This window comes from Gouania willdenowi, unplaced genomic scaffold (assembly GCF_900634775.1).
Source record: "Gouania willdenowi unplaced genomic scaffold, fGouWil2.1 scaffold_269_arrow_ctg1, whole genome shotgun sequence".
In the NCBI taxonomy this organism is placed as follows: domain Eukaryota; kingdom Metazoa; phylum Chordata; class Actinopteri; order Blenniiformes; family Gobiesocidae; genus Gouania; species Gouania willdenowi.
Genome location: NW_021145026.1, coordinates 985,961 through 1,006,275, shown reverse-complemented (window position 1 = coordinate 1,006,275; position 20,315 = coordinate 985,961). Strand labels below are relative to the sequence as shown.

Genomic DNA, 20,315 nt, shown 5'->3' with positions numbered 1-20,315 from the left:
GTGTCTGTCTGTCTGTCAGTGTGTCTGTCTGTCTGTCTTTCTGTGTGTGTGTGTGTTTGTCTGCCTGTCTGTCTGTCTGTGTAGCTGTGTGTGTCTGTTTGTCAGTGTGTCCGTCTGCCTGTCTGTCTGTTTGTCTGTCAGTGTGTCTGTCTCTTTGTCTTAGTGTCTGTCTGTCTGTGTGTGTCTGTCTGTCTGTCTCACAGAGGACTCAGAGACACTGAGGAACCAAACCTAAACCCAAACCCAGGATACAGAGTGTCAGTGAAGGAGGTACAGACGGTGTGGATGAGTGTCATAGAGTCAGAGGAGACTTCATAGAAGGACAGACGTCCATCAGGACAGTCCACATACACTCCTACTCTACCAGAGGAACCACAGGGACAGGAGGTGTGTGTGACTATGTTATTGTGTCTGAAGGTGTAAAAACCTCTGCTACATTTCAGACTCCAGGACTGATTATTAAATCCAAACACACAATCTTTACTGTCTCCTTTTCTTCTGATTCCTCTGTAACTCACTGCTATAGAAACATATTCATTCCACTCCACCTCCCAGTAACAGCGACCAGTCAGACCAGTACTACACAGAACCTGACAGTAGTGATCAAATCTGTCCTGATGATCAGGATAAAACTCCTCCTTCTTCACACATGTCACCATCCTGTTGTTGTCAGACAGTCTGAGGTTTCTGTTGATGGAGTTTGTGTCGAGGTGAATGTGACAGAAATCTGATGAGACACAAAGAAACAACAGTTGATCATGTGATGCTTCATTCTCTCTGTATCACTGACATGTTCATTCACTCAGAGCTTCATGAGGACACTTTGAATGAACACACACACACACTTACACTTCCTCACACCAGCTTTGATCCTCTGCTCTCCTCCATGGTCCGCCCTGCAGGAGCAAACACAGGCAGTGATTTACACACCTAAAGAGTCCAAAGTGCTGCTCAGAAACCTGATGCCATCTCCATCAAGCTCTCCATGTTTCTACTGGTTTGTCTTCAACAGCTTCACCTTCTTCATCTCCTTCAAAGTGTTCCTCTCTTCATCCTCACTGATTGGTTCCACCTCCTCTGATCTTAACTATACACTATTATATACTTGTATATTTACACTATTTGGTCCTTTGCAGTTTAAATAAGTTTGGTAGTCGTACATATTTTTATTCTTTTTAGTTTTTGAATGTGGATAATATCACACACTAAATCATAATTCTCCCTTTAGAAATACATTTGTCTTATGAATTCTAATACATTACAATGATAAATAAATGAATAAACAAACCTATTGATTGACTGTATATAGTGATTATTTCAAAAACATAATAAAAAGGAAAATTAAACATAAGACATCAATACATATTCACAGAAATATAATTTACTAACCTCTCAACACTTCTCTTTAATAAATAATAATAATAATCTTGATAAAATATATTTATGACTTTGTATCTAAAACTTCAACATTCACATAAATGTACATATATATACACTAACACATATAATTACACACCCATATATAACTGATAAATAGAGATTGATAAAATACATATACATCCATACATATATATCTACACATACACACACATGAAAAAAATAAAATAAAAAGAAACATAGATTTGAACATTAGCTGAACAACTTTACACAAATAATTAACACTAGAAATAATAATTATAAAATACTTTAGTTTAAATATATTTTACTACTTTAACTTTTACATCTAGAATAGACTAAAAATGAATTAAATGAATAAATGAAGACTGAGACACAAATAAATATAAAAATGAATGAATTAAATAAATAAAGAAATAAGTAAACACCTTTTGTAATCATGTGATGTTTTATAAGATTGATTTTGATGAGCATGTATTCAGTTATTGTTTGTACAGATAAATATAAGTGGCTAATTTCAAGTTTACTATGTATATTCAATTTAAACACAAATCATGTTTGTATTCTGTTCTGTTCTACTTATAACTTTTTTTCTTATATTAAAACATAGTCTAACAGTAAATCCAAATAAATGTAATAAAGTTAAATAAAAGTTTTTGTCCCACTCTAACAATGGTAAACAAAATAGGAATATAACTTGAAATAAAATTGAAGGAAAAATAACGTTAAAACAAATTAACAACCTTACTTTAAGTAACCTGATATAATTTCCAAATAACGTTATTATAACATAATAAAACATAGTCTGAATTAAATATTTTGTCATATTCATAATTTTTTATAGTCACACTGTTAAACAGTGTGAAGAGAGGGAATGTTAGAATGGATTATTATTCATGTTTTCTTTTTGTGTGTAATACTATAATTATATATCTTTATACTCAATAAACCTATTCATAAAATATATTCAGATCAACTTGTTAGCTGTCATTTTCAGAACAAGGACAAACAGTTTCAGAACATCTGATTTCAACTTAATCTAAATCTAAAAACAACACAACCATGTACGTAAACGAAGAGACAAATCAGATATAAACAAGACAATCAGATTAACACTAAAATGTCAGTTTGACCCAAAATGCACAAAGTCTAAATCATTAACAAATAAGAATAATTATATTTTAAAATTAAACCTAATACACGTAAAACAACTTATGTTCTATATATCTGAATAAATTAAACAAACAGACACCATAGACCCCTAAATGATCAATATTAATGAATAAATCAATAAACATAATTTGTATTGCTTTAAATCACCAGTAAATGACATCTTTAACTAATTACAAGGAGCTGATCATTTGATTTCTAAATATATAAAAACACTGATAAATCTATGTTTGGGGCCCAGGGAGTGAGCAGACCCTGAGCACCACAGCTGTGTTTTAGATGAGTGTCTGTTCTTCTATTGACTTGTTATGACTTGTTGATTCATTTTCTGTTCATCTCTAATAAATTGATTGATTGATTCAGCAAAACCTCTGACTATGTCTATCTGTATGAATTCTCAGATACTGAACACCAGAGTTAGCTCAAAAACTCTAACAATTGTTCAAAAATGATATTTGTAACATAAGTCTATAGTTTGAAATAAATGTAAAACGTTTTAAAAACATACATATTTCTGTTTTAATAATTGGATGAGTGGGTCAAGTTAAACATTTTATTATTTTATTTTATATTACGCATTGTTGGAATGTCAGTGCTAAATAAATATTTTCATATTTTAAAGGCAGGGGAGGTGATTTTTGAAAGCTAGCATGATTTTGAATGTAGCTTACCCCCCTCCCCTCTGTGCTCTGTCTCACTCACATGCATTAGCACTGCTGCTGCAGAAGTGGATCTAAGCTCATTGTTTGTATTGTGTAGAAACTACGTCGTCTCATTCAGCAGTAAGTAAACACTAAACTTTATCATTATATACTGTATGTTAAACGTGACTAAAAACTCTGTTTTAAGTTCGTCACCAATGACGCGTTTTGGTTAATAAAAAACAAACCATCTTTTTTCATTGGTCAACGTTTTTACAGATGGATTTTCTTTGTTCCTTTTTCAGAGCTCATAAGATCTTCATTTCTGTCGGAACATTAAGTAAATTTCAACCAAAAACTTAAAAAGTGTATCTGGAAAAAATCCCCTACCCTACCTTTTATTGATTGATTATTTGAAGCATTAGTTTTGATTTATACAATTGCATAGTTTTAATTTTAGTGGTTAGTAACATTCAGAGCTGGAAATTTATTTTAGTTTTCAGTCAATATATCACATTTCGGTTCATCCCTAATTTTTTGACTTCATAACTTGTGTCAGAGAAAAAATTAAAATGTAATTTCATAAGCTATATTCATATTTTTATATGAACACAATCCTCACTGATTGGTTCCACCTCCTCTGATCTTCTCTCTCATTCCTTCATCAGCTCCTCATAGTTCTCCATCAGCCTCTCCTCACTCCTCACTACCTTCTTATCTCTGTCCTTCATCCCTCTAACCTGTCCCAGTCCTCCTCCTTTAGTGTCCCACCTCTCACACCTTCATCATATTCCTCTGATACAGCTCTCTGTCACACATGTGATGGGGATTGATGTGAACATGTGATGAGCTGCTGTGATGTGTCTCACCTCAGAGTGTTCAGTCTCTGAGAGAGCAGCTTCACTGCTGAGTCTCCTGGATGGTTGTAGCTCAGGTCCAGCTCTCTCACACTGGAGGAGTTGGAGCTCAAAGCTGCTGCCAGAGAAGCCCCGCCCACCTCTGTGATGACACAACCTGACAGACTGGATTCAGAAAAACATCCACAACTCAGGAAACAAGTGAGGAGACGAGGAACAGGCACTGCATGAAAAGTGGGATTTCCGTCAGTTTCCGTCACTGTAAATTACCGTTAACTCTGAGTAAACAGGAAGTTCCAGTCAGCTAAAGATAACTGCCAGGAATTGTCGTAAACTCACAGCACAAGGTGAGAAAGTCTCCCCCCAGCTTCTAGGACTGGGTAAGGTTTTCACATGTAAATGACCATACTGTGATGTATATAAATGTAAATCAGGAATGTCTCCACTGTAAAGACACACAAGTCTCTGAGAGCCAACATGTTTGTATGGAGCTTTAATTCCTCTTTAAAGCAGAATAAAATTAATTCCTCTTCAAACTGACCTTGTAAACACTTAATTCCTAATACATTTTATTCTGAATTAAATTTAAATCTGAATTAGGTAAATGTGACCTCCAGTCCAAATTTAGAATAATGACCAAATTGAGCGTTAACACAGGAAAGACATTCTGTGCATTTATTTTGTCCTTTTGTGTATTTTTACTGTAAAATGTATGTTTTTTTGGAGTCATAATATGTACTTGTGTTGCCAATTTGTGTTTTTTAAAGTCACTTTTGTGTATTTCTGTTGTGATTTTGCTTGTTTGTTAATAATATGGGTTTGCAGTCATTTTTTGTGTTTTTCTTGTCTTTTTGTGTTTTTTTGTTGTTGTTTTTGGTGTGAATTATTTTGTGTATTACTGTTGTTACTTTCATTATGTTCTTCCTGTGTCTCTTATTCTCAATAAACTGTTATTGTGATGTTCTCACTAAATAATATTAGCAATAATAATTATTAGTATCATTAATATTATAACTATTATTATTTGTATTATAATAAAAATGGGAGGGGCATATGACAATGCATCCCAACGGTGACCAATGAGTGAGGGACTTTCTGTCCAATCACAGGTGATTTTACTTCTGAACTGTCTGTGGTTTCTTCCAATGGTTGGTTAGTTTCAGTCAGGCAGGCTAGACATTGAAATGCTAATTATAGAAAAACATTCACAGTGGGGGTGGGGGGACTTCTCAGTGAACTGCTGATAACTGCTGATAATCCTGGGCGTTTACAGGAATTATCAGGCATTCACAGGGTGGATAATCTCAGTTTTCATGCAGTGAGGACAATGTTGATGGAACATGTGATCCACTGACCTGAGAGAGTCCAGTTTACAGTGAGGACTCTTCAATCCTTCACACAGCAGCTTCACTCCTGAATCCTGCAGATCATTGTTACTCAGGTCCAGATGTTTCACACTGGAGGACTGAGAGCTGAGGACCGAGGACAGAGCTGCACAGCTTCTCTCTGAGAGACCACAGGAACTCAGTCTGTGGGAGAAAGACATTCACTTATTAATAATTATAATCATCATCACATTATTGACAGGATTCAAACCTTTGCTGTATACTTCATCTGCTTTATTACCTCCACCAAGGAGGAAAGATTTATGCTGCCAGAGGGACTCCTGATCAATGAACTGATTCTGATCAGTTTCAAAGATAAAAAATGTCTATCTCTCATCATCATAATAATTCATATCTGGGTTTGTAATTGATGGATCTGTATAAAATATGACTCATTTATATTGGGTGGTTAATCAATGATCCCACTGAGTTTCATCCTGATCAGATCCAGATTGTATTTCATTGATTTATTTTCTTTTTTTAAAGTGTGTGTCCATACATTGTGACCTACTGGATGTTTATTAATGAGATATAAATGTGGTTCCAAGCCTTTAAAGTGTTAATGATCATGGTACCATGATCAGGATCATTGATCATTGATAACTGATCATATCTGTGAAGAGGAGGTTCAGAGCTTGATGGAGGTTTGCACATTATACTGTTCATTTAGTCGACTAAACATATCATAGTTTTTGTTGATTAAAGTTTTTAAAGTGACAATAACTAAACAATGAATAATTTAATAAAAATACATGTTAACAAAAACTATATCAACTTATATTTATATCTTCACTGACAAATAAAAACTAAACTATACACTACTATATATATATATATATATATATATATATATATATATATATATATATATATATATATATATATATATATATATGTATATTTACACTATTTGGTCACCTAGGCTGAAATCCAATCAGAACTCATGTGATCATGTGATCAAACGTATTGATCACATCTAATCTGTCTGTGTTTACAAACATTAATACCATCATATATCAGGTTGATCAACAGTAACTGAATATTTCAAAAATAAATAAACTCTAATGCTTTATGTTTTAGTCGATTATATCTGTAACAGATTTAGTCGACTAAAATCTTATTTATTACAGTGTTTCTCAAACGGGGGTACGCGTACGCCTAGGGGTACACAACGGTACTGCAGGGGGTACGTGAGAGAGAGTGTGATAAATTTACAAAAAAAAACATTAAATACATGAGGATTTTAAAATGTGTATTTTCTGTTAAAAATTATAATAATAAAAATTATTTAATTTCATTTCATTTGATTTTATTGAGCTCCATTAGCTCCTGACCTATTGCAGGAACTATTCTGACTGGGGTCTCCTTCATTTTCATTACAATAATAAATGACAATATTAAATACAAATATTTACAATATTACATAAAAAGCAACATAAACACGCACGCACACATAAAACAAACAGTGAAACCAAATAAAAACATATCACATAAAACCAAAAGAACTGTCAGTAGATACTGTATTGAGAGTCGACCCAAAACCTCAAAATAAAACAGTAACAACTGTCAACATGACAACTGTATTTTATAGTCATTGTTCTCACACAGCCCAAAGCTCTTCCTGCTGACTCAGCCAAAAACTTTGTTCCCTCTTGAAAACTCATAAAGTCATTAAAGATCAATCCTAGGAACTTGTATGAACTTGTATAAACTAAGACAGGCCATATATAAAATTATAATTACTTCTCAAGTCCTCCTCCATGAACCGCCACCTTAACGTAGTGGAGGGGTTTGAGTACCCGAATGATCCTGGGAGCTATGTTGTCGGGGGCTTAATGTCCCTGGTAGGGTCTCCCAAGGCAAACAGGTCCCAGGTGACGGGTCCGACTAAGAGCGGTTCAATAGCCATATATGTATATTAAAAAACAAAGGCAGTTCACGTCGCCCGGATTGGCGCTACCGGGGCCCCACCTTGGAGCCATGCCCGAGGTTGGGGCTCGTGTGCGAGCGCCTGGTGGCCGGGGCTTTGCCCACGGGCCCCGGCCGGGCAGAGCCCGAAAGGACGACGTGGGCCCGCCCTCCCGTAGGCCCACCACCCGCAGGAGGGATCATATGAGGCCGGTGCAATGTGGACCGGGCAGTCGTCCAGGGCGGGGGCCTTGGCGATCTGATCCCCGGCTACAGAAGCTAGCGTTAGGGACGTGGAATTTCACCTCTCTGGCGGGGAAGGAGCCTGAGCTTGTGTGCGAAGAAGAGAAGTTCGGACTAGATATAGTCGGTCTCACCTCGACACATAACAAGGGCTCTGGAACCAGTTTTCTTGACAGGGGTTGGACTCTCTTCTACTCTGGAGTCGCCAATGGTGAGAGGCGCCGGGCCGGGGTGGCTATACTTCTTGCCCCCCGACTTAGTGCCTGTACGTTGGAGTTTACCACGGTAGATGAGAGCGAAGCTTCCCTCCGCCTTCAGGTGGGGGGACGGATCATGACTGTTGTTTGTTGCTATGGGCCAAACAGCAGCTCGGAGTATCCACCCTTCTTGGATTCCTTAGAGGGAGTACTGGAGAGTGCTCCCTCTGGGGATTCCCTCGTTCTGCTGGGGGACTTCAACGCTCACGTTGGCAGCGACAGTGAGACCTGGAGGGGCGTGATTGGGAGGAACTGCCCCCCTGATCGGAACCCGAGCGGTGTTTTGTTGTTGGACTTCTGTGCTCGTCACAGATTGTCCATAACAAACACCATGTTCAAGCATAAGGGTGTCCATATGTGCACTTGGCACCAGGACACCCTAGGCCGCAGTTCGATGATCGACTTCTTAGTCGTGTCATCGGACTTGCGGCCGCATGTCTTGGACACTCGGGTAAAGAGAGGGGCGGAGCTGTCAACTGATCACCACCTGGTGGTGAGTTGGCTCTGATGGCGGGGGAGGATGCCGGTTAGACCTGGCAGACCCAAACGTATAGTGAGGGTCAGCTGGGAACGCCTGGCAGAGTCTCCCGTCAGAAGGAGCTTCAACTCCCACCTCCGGGAAAACTTCAACCATGTCTCGGAGGAGGCGGGGGACATTGAGTCCGAGTGGGCCATGTTCCGTGCCTTTGAGGCGGCTGATCGGTGCTGTGGCCGCAAGGTAGTCGGTGCCTGTCGTGGCGGCAATACCCGAACCCGTTGGTGGACACCGGGGGTGAGGGATGCCGTCAAGCTGAAGAAGGAGTCCTACCGGGCCATTTTGGCCTGTGGGACTCCGGAGGCAGCAGACAGGTACCGATGGGCCAAGCAAAGTGCAGCCACGGCGGTCGCCAAGGCAAAAGCCCGGACATGGGAGGAGTTTGGTGAGGCCATGGAGAACGACTTCTGGATGGCTTCGAAGAGATTCTGGACCACTATCCGGCGTCTCAGGAGGGGGAAGCAGTGCACTGTCAACACTATGTATGGTCCGGATGGTGCGCTGCTGACCCCGACTCGAGACGTTGTGGATCGGTGGGGGGAATACTTCGAAGACCTCCTCAATCCCACCGACACGCCTTCCAATCAGGAAGCAGGGCCCAGGGACCCGAGAGTGGGCTCTCCTATCTCTGGGGCTGAGGTTGCCGAGGTGGTTAAAAAGCTCCTCGGTGGCAGGGCTCCGGGGGTGGATGAGATCCACCCGGAATTCCTCAAGGCCCTGGATTTTGTGGGGCTGTCATGGCTGACAAGACTCTGCAACATCGCATGGACATCGGGGGCAGTGCCTCTGGATTGGCAGACCGGGGTGGTGGTCCCCCTTTTTAAGAAGGGGGACCGGAGGGTATGTTCCAATTATAGAGGGATCACACTCCTCAGCCTCCCCAGTAAGGTCTATTCAGGGGTACTGGAGAGGAGGGTCCGCCGGATAGTTGAACCTCGGATTCAGGAGGAGCAATGTGGTTTTCGTCCTGGCCGTGGAACTGTGGACCAGCTCTAAACCCTCAGCAGGGTCCTTGAGGGGTCATTGGAATTTGCCCAACCAGTCCACATGTGTTTTCTGGACCTGGAAAAGGCATTTGACCGTGTCCCTCGGGGATTCCTGTGGGGGGTCCTCCGGGAGTATGGGGTATCGAACCTCCTGATAGGAGCTGTTCGTTCCCTGTATGACCGGAGTCAGAGTCTGGTCCGCACTGCCGGCAGTAAGTCGAAATTGTTTCCGGTGAGGGTTGGACTCCGCCAGGGCTTCCTTTTTGTCACCGATTCTGTTCATAACTTTTATGGACAGAATTTCTAGGCGCAGTCAGGGCGTTGAGGGGGTCCGGTTCGGGGGCCTCAGTATTGCATCACTGCTCTTTGCAGATTATGTGGTCCTGTTGGCTCCAACATACCGTGACCTTCAACTCTCACTGGATCGGTTCGCAGCCAAGTGTGAAGCGGCCGGAATGAGAATCAGCACCTCCAAATCCGAGTCCATGGTTCTCGACCGGAAAAAGGTGGAGTGCCTTTTCCGGGTTGGAGATGAGGTTCTGCCCCAGGTGGAGAAGTTCAAGTACCTTGGGGTCTTGTTCACGAGTAAGGGAAGGATGGAGCGAGAGATCGACAGGCGGATTGGTGCGGCGTCTGCAGTGATGCGGAGTCTGCACCAGTCCGTCATTGTAAAGAGGGAGCTGAGCCAAAAAGCGAAGCGCTCTATTTACAGGTCGGTCTACGTTCCAACCCTTACCTATGGTCATAAACTTTGGGTCATGACCGAAAGAACAAGATCACGGGTACCAGCGGCCGAAATGAGTTTCCTCCGTAGGGTGGCTGGGCTCTCCCTTAGAGATAGGGTGAGAAGCTCAGTCATTCGGGAGGGGCTCAAAGTAGAGTCGCTGCTCCTCCGCATCGAGAAGAGCCAGATGAGGTGGCTCGGGCACCTAATTAGGATGCCCCCTGAACGCCTCCCTAGTGAGGCCTCCCTAGTGAGGCGTTCAGGGCACGTCCCTCCAGAAGGAGGCCCCGGGGAAGACCCAGGACACGCTGGAGAGACTATGTCTCTCGGCTGGCCTGGGAACGTCTCGGGGTCCCCCCGGAAGAGCTGGAGGAAGTGGCCGGGGAGAGGGAAGTCTGGGCCTCCCTACTGAGGATGCTGCCCCCGCGACCCGGAAACGGCTAAGCGGGAGAAGATGGATGGATGGATGGATGGAGGGATGGACTTCTCAAGTCAATTGTTAAAAAATGATATTTGTAACATAAGTCTACAGTTTGAAATAAATGTAAAACGTTTTAAAAACATACATATTTCTGTTTTAATAATTGTATGAGTGGGTCAAGTTAAACATTTTATTATTTTATTTTATATTACGCATTGTTGGAATGTCAGTGCTAAATAAATATTTTCATATTTTAAAGGCAGGGGAGGTGATTTTTGAAAGCTAGCATGATTTTGAATGTAGCTTACCCCCCTCCCCTCTGTGCTCCGTCTCACTCACATGCATTAGCACTGCTGCTGCAGAAGTGGATCTAAGCTCATCACTTGTATCGTGTAGAAACTACGTCGTTTCATTCAGCAGTAAGTAAACACTAAACTTTATCATTATATACTGTATGTTAAACGTGACTAAAAACTCTGTTTTAAGTTCGTCACCAATGACACGTTTTGGTTAATAAAAAACGAACCATCTTTTTTCATTGGTCAACGTTTTTACAGATGGATTTTCTTTGTTCCTTTTTCAGAGCTCATAAGATCTTCATTTCTGTCAGAACATTAAGTAAATTTCAACCAAAAACTTAAAAAGTGTATCTGGAAAAAATCCCCTACCCTACCTTTTATTGATTGATTATTTGAAGCATTAGTTTTGATTTATACAATTGCATAGTTTTAATTTTAGTGGTTAGTAACATTCAGAGCTGGAAACCTTCGAAAGAGGAACTGTTCTTGAACTGGAGGAATGCTAACAACGTCTGGCAGGGAACAAGGCCAACACGAACAACGATAGAGAGGAGGAGGACAACATTGACTACAGATGAGAATACACAAAAAAGGATGGTTCAGAACAACTCAAGAATGTTTGACCAGAGAGACATGTAAACCCATGTAAATTTGAGATGGTAAAACAGGGGACGGGACCCGGATAAGCAAACTGATTCTCTCGTCTCCTTTTTCGGCATGTACAAAAAGAAAAAAAAAATGTGAAAAAAAAAAAAAGTGAATGTAACCATGTCGGAAATAAACTGAATAAATAAATAAATAAAATAAAAATTTATTTTAGTTTTCAGTCAATAATTCACATTTCGGTTCATCCCTAATTTTTTGACTTGATAACTTGTGTCAGAGAAAAGATTAAAATGTAATTTCATAAGCTATATTCATATTTTTATATGAACACAATCCTCACTGATTGGTTCCACCTCCTCTGATCTTCTCTCTCATTCCTTCATCAGCTCCTCATAGTTCTCCATCAGCCTCTCCTCACTCCTCACTACCTTCTTATCTCTGTCCTTCATCCCTCTAACCTTTCCCAGTCCTCCTCCTTTAGTGTCCCACCTCTCACACCTTCATCACATTCCTCTGATACAGCTCTCTGTCACACATGTGATGGGGATTGATGTGAACATGTGATGAGCTGCTGTGATGTGTCTCACCTCAGAGTGTTCAGTCTCTGAGAGAGCAGCTTCACTGCTGAGTCTCCTGGATGGTTGTAGCTCAGGTCCAGCTCTCTCACACTGGAGGAGTTGGAGCTCAAAGCTGCTGCCAGAGAAGCCCCGCCCACCTCTGTGATGACACAACCTGACAGACTGGATTCAGAAAAACATCCACAACTCAGGAAACAAGTGAGGAGACGAGGAACAGGCACTGCATGAAAAGTGGGATTTCCGTCAGTTTCCGTCACTGTAAATTACCGTTAACTCTGAGTAAACAGGAAGTTCCAGTCAGCTCCAGATAACTGCCAGGAATGATCGTAAACTCACAGCACAAGGTGAGAAAGTCTCCCCCCAGCTTCTAGGACTGGGTAAGGTTTTCACATGTAAATGACCATACTGTGATGTATATAAATGTAAATCAGGACTGTCTCCACTGTAAAGACACACAAGTCTCTGAGAGCCAACATGTTTGTATGGAGCTTTAATTCCTCTTTAAAGCAGAATAAAAGTTAATTCCTCTTCAAACTGACCTTGTAAACACTTAATTCCTAATACATTTTATTCTGATTTAAATTTAAATCTGAATTAGGTAAATGTGACCTCCAGTCCAAATTTAGAATAATGACCAAATTGAGCATTAACACAGGAAAGACATTCTGTGCATTTATTTTGTCCTTTTGTGTATTTTTACTGTAAAATGTATGTTTTTTTGGAGTCATAATATGTACTTGTGCTGCCAATTTGTGTTTTTTAAAGTCACTTTTGTGTATTTCTGTTGTGATTTTGCTTGTTTGTTAATAATATGGGTTTGCAGTCATTTTTTGTGTTTTTCTTGTCTTTTTGTGTTTTTTTGTTGTTGTTTTTATTGTGAATTATTTTGTGTATTACTGTTGTTACTTTCATTATGTTCCTCCTGTGTCTCTTATTCTCAATAAACTATTATTGTGATGTTCTCACTAAATAATACTAGCAATAATAATTATTAGTATCATTAATATTATAACTATTATTATTTGTATTATAATAAAAATGGGAGGGGCATATGACCATGCAATGAGTGAGGGACTTTCTGTCCAATCACAGGTGATTTTACTTCTGAACTGTCTGTGGTTTCTTCCAATGGTTGGTTAGTTTCAGTCAGGCAGGCTAGACATTGAAATGCTAATTATAGAAAAACATTCACAGTGGGGGTGGGGGGACTTCTCAGTGAACTGCTGATAACTGCTGATAATCCTGGGCGTTTACAGGAATTATCAGGCATTCACAGGGTGGATAATCTCATTTTTATGCAGTGAGGACAATGTTGATGGAACATGTGATCCACTGACCTGAGAGAGTTCAGTTTACAGTGAGGACTCTTCAGTCCTTCACACAGCAGCTTCACTCCTGAATCCTGCAGATCATTGTTACTCAGGTCCAGATGTTTCACACTGGAGGACTGAGAGCTGAGGACTGAGGACAGAGCTGCACAGCTTCTCTCTGAGAGACCACAGGAACTCAGTCTGTGGGAGAAAGACATTCATTTATTAATAATAATAATCATCATCACATTATTGACAGGATTCAAACCTTTGCTGTATACTTCATCTGCTTTATTACCTCCACCAAGGAGGAAAGATTTCAGCTGCCAGAGGTACTCCTGATCAATTAACTGATTCTGATCAGGTTCAAAGATAAAAAAATGTCTATCTCTCATCATCATAATAATTCATATCTGGGTTTGTAATTGATGGATCTGTATAAAATATGACTCAGTTATATTGGGTTGGTTAATCAATGATCCCACTGAGTTTCATCCTGATCAGATCCAGATTGTGTATTTCATTGATTTATTTTCTTTTTTTTAAAGTGTGTCCATACATTGTGACCTACTGGATGTTTATTAATGAGATATAAATGTGGTTCCAAGCCTTTAAAGTGTTAATGATCATGGTACATGATCAGGATCATTGATAACTGATCATATCTGTGAAGAGGAGGTTCAGAGCTTGATGGAGGTTTGCACATTATACTGTTCATTTAGTCGACTAAACATATCATAGTTTTTGTTGATTAAAGTTTTTAAAGTGACAATAACTAAACAATGAATAATTTAATAAAAATACATGTTAACAAAAACTATATCAACTTATATTTATATCTTCACTGACTAATAAAAACTAAACTATACACTATTGTATATATATATGTATATTTACACTATTTGGTCACCTAGGCTGAAATCCAATCAGAACTCATGTGATCATGTGATCAAACGTATTGATTACATCTAATCTGTCTGTGTTTACAAACATTAATACCATCATATATCAGGTTGATCAACAGTAACTGAATATTTCAAAAATAAATAAACTCTAATGCTTTATGTTTTAGTCGATTATATCTGTAACAGATTTAGTCGACGAAAATCTTAATTATTGCAGTGTTTCTCAAACGGGGGTACGCGTACCCCTAGGGGTACACAACGGTACTGCAGGGGGTACGTGAGAGAGAGTGTGATAAATTTACAAATAAAAACATTAAATACATGAGGATTTTAAAATCTGTATTTTCTGTTAAAAATTATAATAATAAAAATTATTTAATTTCATTTCATTTGATTTTATTGAGCTCCATTAGCTCCTGACCTATTGCAGGAACTATTCTGACTGGGGTCTCCTTCATTTTCATTACAATAATAAATGACATAATTAAATGCAAATATTTACAATATTACATAAAAAGCAACATAAACACGCACGCACACACAAAACAAACAGTGAAACCAGGGAAGGGTTTGAGTACTCGAATGATCCTGGGAGCTATGTTGTCGGGGGCTTGGGAGACCCTGGTAGGGTCTCCCAAGGCAAACAGGTCCCAGGTGACGGGTCCAACTAAGAGCGGTTCAATAGCCATATATGTATATTAAAAAACAAAGGCAGTTCACGTCGCCCGGATTGGCGCTACCGGGGCCCCACCTTGGAGCCAGGCCCGAGGTTGGGGCTCGTGTGCGAGCGCCTGGTGGCCGGGGCTTTGCCCACGGGCCCCGGCCGGGCAGAGCCCGAAAGGACGACGTGGGCCCGCCCTCCCGTAGGCCCACCACCCGCAGGAGGGATCATATGAGGCCGGTGCAGTGTGGATCGGGCAGTCGTCCAGGGCGGGGGCCTTAGCGATCTGATCCCCGGCTACAGAAGCTAGCGTTAGGGACGTGGAATGTCACCTCTCTGGCGGGGAAGGAGCCTGAGCTTGTGTGCGGGGGAGAAAAGTTCAGACTAGATATAGTCGGTCTCACCTCGACACATAACAAGGGCTCTGGAAGTCTGGGCCTCCCTACTGAGGATGCTGCCCCCGCGACCCGGAAACGGCTAAGCGGGAGAAGATGGATGGATGGATGGATGGATGGATGGATGGATGGACTTCTCAAGTCATGATCTTTCCTAAAATACATGATCTGTGTTTTATCTTTATTTAGAGTCAGTCTCCATTTTTTACACCATGTATTTAAAATATTTAACATATTATGTAAATTTGCCGGAAAAATAATATCATCAGCATACAATAAAAGACTTAAATTACAGTTATTTATACAAACACCCAGATTAGCTTCCATAATTTAATTTACCACATTATTTATATAAAGGGAAAACAAAGACAACACATCTCCTTGTTTTACACCAAACGTGGTGGAGAACCAACCAGTTTTTAAACCATTGATCTGCACACATGCAACTGGGGGTTTATAGAGTGATTTGACATCATCATAGAATGTACCAGTAATGCCATAATCCAGTAATTTATACATTAAAGATCCCTGTTGATCCAGTCAAAAACCTTCTGGAAATCAACAAAAAGACAAATGTTGGTTTTCCCTCTTGCAGCCTGGCCCTCAGCACAGATGATAAAACATAAATATGATCAATGCAGGCCCTACATTTTCTAAAGTCATTCTGCTCATCAGCTAGGATGTTATGTGTCTTCAAATGTTCAGTGAGTCTAATGTTAACAATTCCTGAGAACTTTTGTTCAGAAAACTCCAAAAATACAAAACTTTTTATTTTGCAACAATTGCTATACAAAAACTTTGATTATATTAATAAATCAGGCAAATATTTAGCAAATCAGCTCAAACACAACAAAGAAAATTCCTTTATAGCAGCAATTTCTGACAGTTCAGGTCAAACTTTAAACTTACCTCAGGACATTAATAAGGTTTTTCATGATTATTATCAAAATCTTTACTCATCTAACTTAAACCCTGACCCTGAAGATATTAAAACCTTCCTCAATAACTTAAACCTACCACAGCTCACCATAGATCAGAAAACCACCTTAGACTCACCAATAACCTTACAAGAACTACAAAATGCTTTGGATAGCATGTCGACAGGCAAAGCACAGATGGGTTCCCTGCTGACTTCCTAAAACATTTCTGATCAATGCTGGCTCCGCTCTTTTTCAGAGTAGTAACAGAGATTAAAAATAAAGGTTACGTAGGAGGCCACATGAATACAGCAAACATTAAATTACTACTTAAACCAGACAAAAACCTCATGTTACCCTCAAGATACCGTCCCATCTCACTTATTAACACAGACATAAAAATTATTTCCAAAGCACTCACTTCCAGGTTCGAGAAAGTAGTACAGTCAATTAAAAATAGACACTCCACAGACAATGTTAGAAGACTGTTTAATTTGATCAACATGGCACAGAACTCTAAACAGAAAACAATAATCTTGTCACTTGACACAGAAAAAGCATTCGATAGAGTCAACTGGTCATTCCTCCTTGCTGTCCTTGACATATTTGGCTTTGGAGAATCATTGATACAATGGATCTCCACCCTATACTCTAAACCTAAGGCCTCAGTAACCACAAAGAAAATAACATCCCAAAGCTTCACACTGCAGAGGGGAACCAGACAAGGTTGCCCACTATCACCTTTGCTTTTTGCAATATTCGTTGAACCTCTCGCAGCAGCTGTTTGTCAGAATACTGTTATTATTTTTTTTTTTTTTTCTTCTTTTTTTTTACCTTGTCTGCACATGCTTTCGAAGGTTAACACTACAAGAAGTGCAATCTTTTGACAGCAATGCATATTTTATTATTGCAATTAAATAAATTTATTTATTTCATTGCATAATTGTGACCGTCACCAGCCCTCCCTAGGGAAGGGTAAGAAATACTTTATTAAAGGGAGGATGTAAAAAAGAGAGGGCAGTGTTACACCAAGGTGAGGGGTTGGAGGGGGGTGGGGAAGTTAACAGGGAAGAGGGATACAAGATAGGATATGGAATGGGTGAGGAATAGTTTTAAGTGATGCGATGTGAAATTGTGGTTGTGTATATTGTGTTTATTGTTGTGTTGTCAAGCCAGTTTTGTGACCAGTATGTGGTTTAGGAATAATGGTGGTGGCTGTGAACAGAGGAAGAGGTGAGTGGAAATTCCATAAAACAGGTATTTGGGAACAACGTGTCTAAGGTTGAGCCCAGTATGAGTGTTATCCCACAGCCCAAGGCCAGTGCATCCATGACAAATGTATTTCCAAGTATCGCCACTGCAAAACCCAAGAGCCGCCCCCGGGCCCGAAGAAGCAGTCAGGCCAGCAGCAAGAGCAGGCAGCCTAGGGGCCCCCGGCGACCACCCCACGGCCAAGCAGTCCCCCGAACGCCCCCAAGATCCCAAGCCGAGAGGCAGCCATCGCCCCCCCATACACACCCGAGAAAGCCCCAAGGAGCCAAGGACCCAGCGCACCACGCCACCGATCCCACCCCCAACCCCCAGACCCCCCACCCCATCGACCCCCCCACCCCCATAACAGAATACTGTTATTAAAGGAATCCACTCATCCATCTCAGAACACAAAATTAATCTTTATGCAGATGATATTTTATTCTATTTGGAAGAACCCCATCCTCATTAGAGGAAGTATTTAAACTAATAAAAAGCTTCTCTAAACTATCAGACTATTCCATTAACTGGTCAAAATCGTCAATCCTCCCTTTTAACAAAAAATTCATGTAATCCATTAAGCCAAAACCCACAATACCCCTCCCCCACAAACACAATTAAATATCTAGGTTTAAATATATCACCAAACTTAAATGAATTAATTAAACTGAACCTAGATCCGCTGCTGGATAAAGTCACAGATGATCTGCAAAGATGGCCGCCGCCTGTGCTACTGAGTAGTGGCACTGGGGCGACATTCCCACCTCAAGTTACCCTACCAATCCCTCCAATTTTAATCACACCTGAACACACCACCCCCCAGAGGGTGCGACCACCACTTCCACCCTCCGGAGCTATTGCACCACATACCATATATACACAAAGGTTGGATGGGGAGCACCGCTCCCCTGCATCTCCTTTCTTTTAATTGCACCTCATACATTTACTAAACACACACATTCACACAGGGGATAGGGAAGTTTCTCTCGATTGGGGAATGGAGAGGCACCATAACAGGAAGGTGGGTTGGATCACATATTTGGGCCTGTCGGGTGGCGGCCCGGCTCCTCTGTTGATGGATGGGTACAAATACATCAGGATGGTGCAATCGGGTTTGGCAGGGCGGTGGGTCTTCGGTTCCTTGGTGGTTTCTCGGATGTGTGTGTGGGGGGCGGTTGCTGCCTCTCGGCTTGGGGTCTCAGGGGCGCCTGGAGGGCTGCTCATCCATGAGGGGGTTGTTTGGGCTCCCTGGCCCCCACTCTTTCTGCTAGCCTGGCTGCATTTTCGAGTCCAGGGCAGCGCTTGGGTTTGCAGTAGTGGTTCTTGCACATACATCGGTCTACGATGCACTGGCATGTCTTAGACTGTGGGATAAAACTCATAGTGGGCTTATCTTTAGACACGTTGATCCTAAATACCTGTATTACCACTCACTCCTTCCCTTTGTCCAAAGCCACCACCATTATACCTAAGCTTCACACTGGTAACCAGACTGGATTGATTACACAACACAATAAGCACAATATACACAACTACAACTTCACATCTCACTCTCACTTTAAAATAATCAACTCTTCCCCACACTTTACATTTACTACTTTGAATCTCTCCTCCCTGCTCCCTTGCCTCCCACCACCTCCCCCCCCCACACCCTCACCCAATAAAGTATTTCTTACCCTTCCTTAGGGAGGGCTGGTGATGGTCACAATTATGCAATAAAATAAATTAATTTATTTAATTGCAATAACAAAACATTTATTTATTTATTTATTTATTTATTCAGTTCATTTCCGACATGGTTGCATTCACAGAAATTCATTTGACATTCAGAGCAAAATCACATCATTGTTTTTTTTTTTTTTTTTTGTTTTTTTTTTTTTGTCCTTTTTCATGCCGGAAAGGGCGACGGAAAAAAGCATTATGCTTATCTAGATCCGTCCCCTAATTTGAACACAGATAATTTTACATCCAACCTCGTTTCTTCCCTTTTTTTTTTTTTTTTTTTTTTTTTTTTTTTGTGATGTGTTCTCGTCTGCAGTCATTGTTCCTGCTGTTACTCCTCTTCACAGTCTTTTTCCCCCGTATTTCCACGAGCTTTCTTTTCCAGTCGTTGTTTACGTTCCTCCAACTCTCCAAACGTGAAGTTCTTCTTCTCTCTGAGAACCTTCATATCCTCTGAGAGTCGCCTCAGCTTACGATCCATCCGGAAGGCACATGCACAGACACATACCCCCATCATTAGCAGGCCAAAGATCATGACTCCTAGCAGATAGATGTCCTCCACATCTTCCACTTTCAGCTGGGAGAGACAGAGCATCTGGCTTCTCCCTCGTGCGTCCACGACATATCCACTTGGGTATATGTCCTTTGGACACGGTATTTCGTGCTGAAGCAATTGCCTCTTTGAGAAGATTTTGTCAATGGTGCTCAATGACCAGTTGATGAGTTCCATGTCGTCGCTGTAGAGTTCAATGGAGAGTTGACTTGAGATCTGTATGTGTGTAAAAATGTCCTCCTCGTTTTGTCCTTAAATTGTTTCAGATTATCTGACTGTTGTGTCTCTTTGTCAAGGCTGTTCCAGAGGTTCATGGCTCTATACACAGTACTATGTTTGCCAACGTTTGATATGATCCTGTTTGGTCTAAACACATTATTATGTCTGAATTCGTAGGGATTTTGATTGTAAGTGAAACGTTTTTGGATTTGATGTGGTAATTTTTTTGATGAAGCCCTAAATGCATGTATTTGTGTGTTATAGTGTATTATTTCTTGCAGTTTTAGGTATTTTGACTTCTCAAATAAATCGTTTGTGTGTGTGTTGTGTGGTACTTTATGTAAAATTCTTATAGCCCCATATTTCGGAGCAGTAAT

General features: G+C 40.7%; 1 protein-coding gene across 1 annotated transcript in view; it reads right to left on the bottom strand.

Annotated features, from left to right (window-relative positions):
* Window positions 1-20,315, bottom strand: part of LOC114459152 (NACHT, LRR and PYD domains-containing protein 12-like) — a 32,905-nt gene continuing 12,590 nt past the window's right edge. The window contains exons 4-9 of the mRNA XM_028441508.1: window positions 13,343-13,516; window positions 5,419-5,592; window positions 4,076-4,228; window positions 850-896; window positions 180-727; window positions 1-63 (exon numbers count right to left, since the gene is read on the bottom strand). Of these exons, the coding sequence (XP_028297309.1) occupies window positions 198-727; window positions 850-896; window positions 4,076-4,228; window positions 5,419-5,592; window positions 13,343-13,516 (1,078 nt within the window). The 3' untranslated portion in view covers window positions 1-63; window positions 180-197. The remainder of the gene's footprint in view (window positions 64-179; window positions 728-849; window positions 897-4,075; window positions 4,229-5,418; window positions 5,593-13,342; window positions 13,517-20,315) is intronic.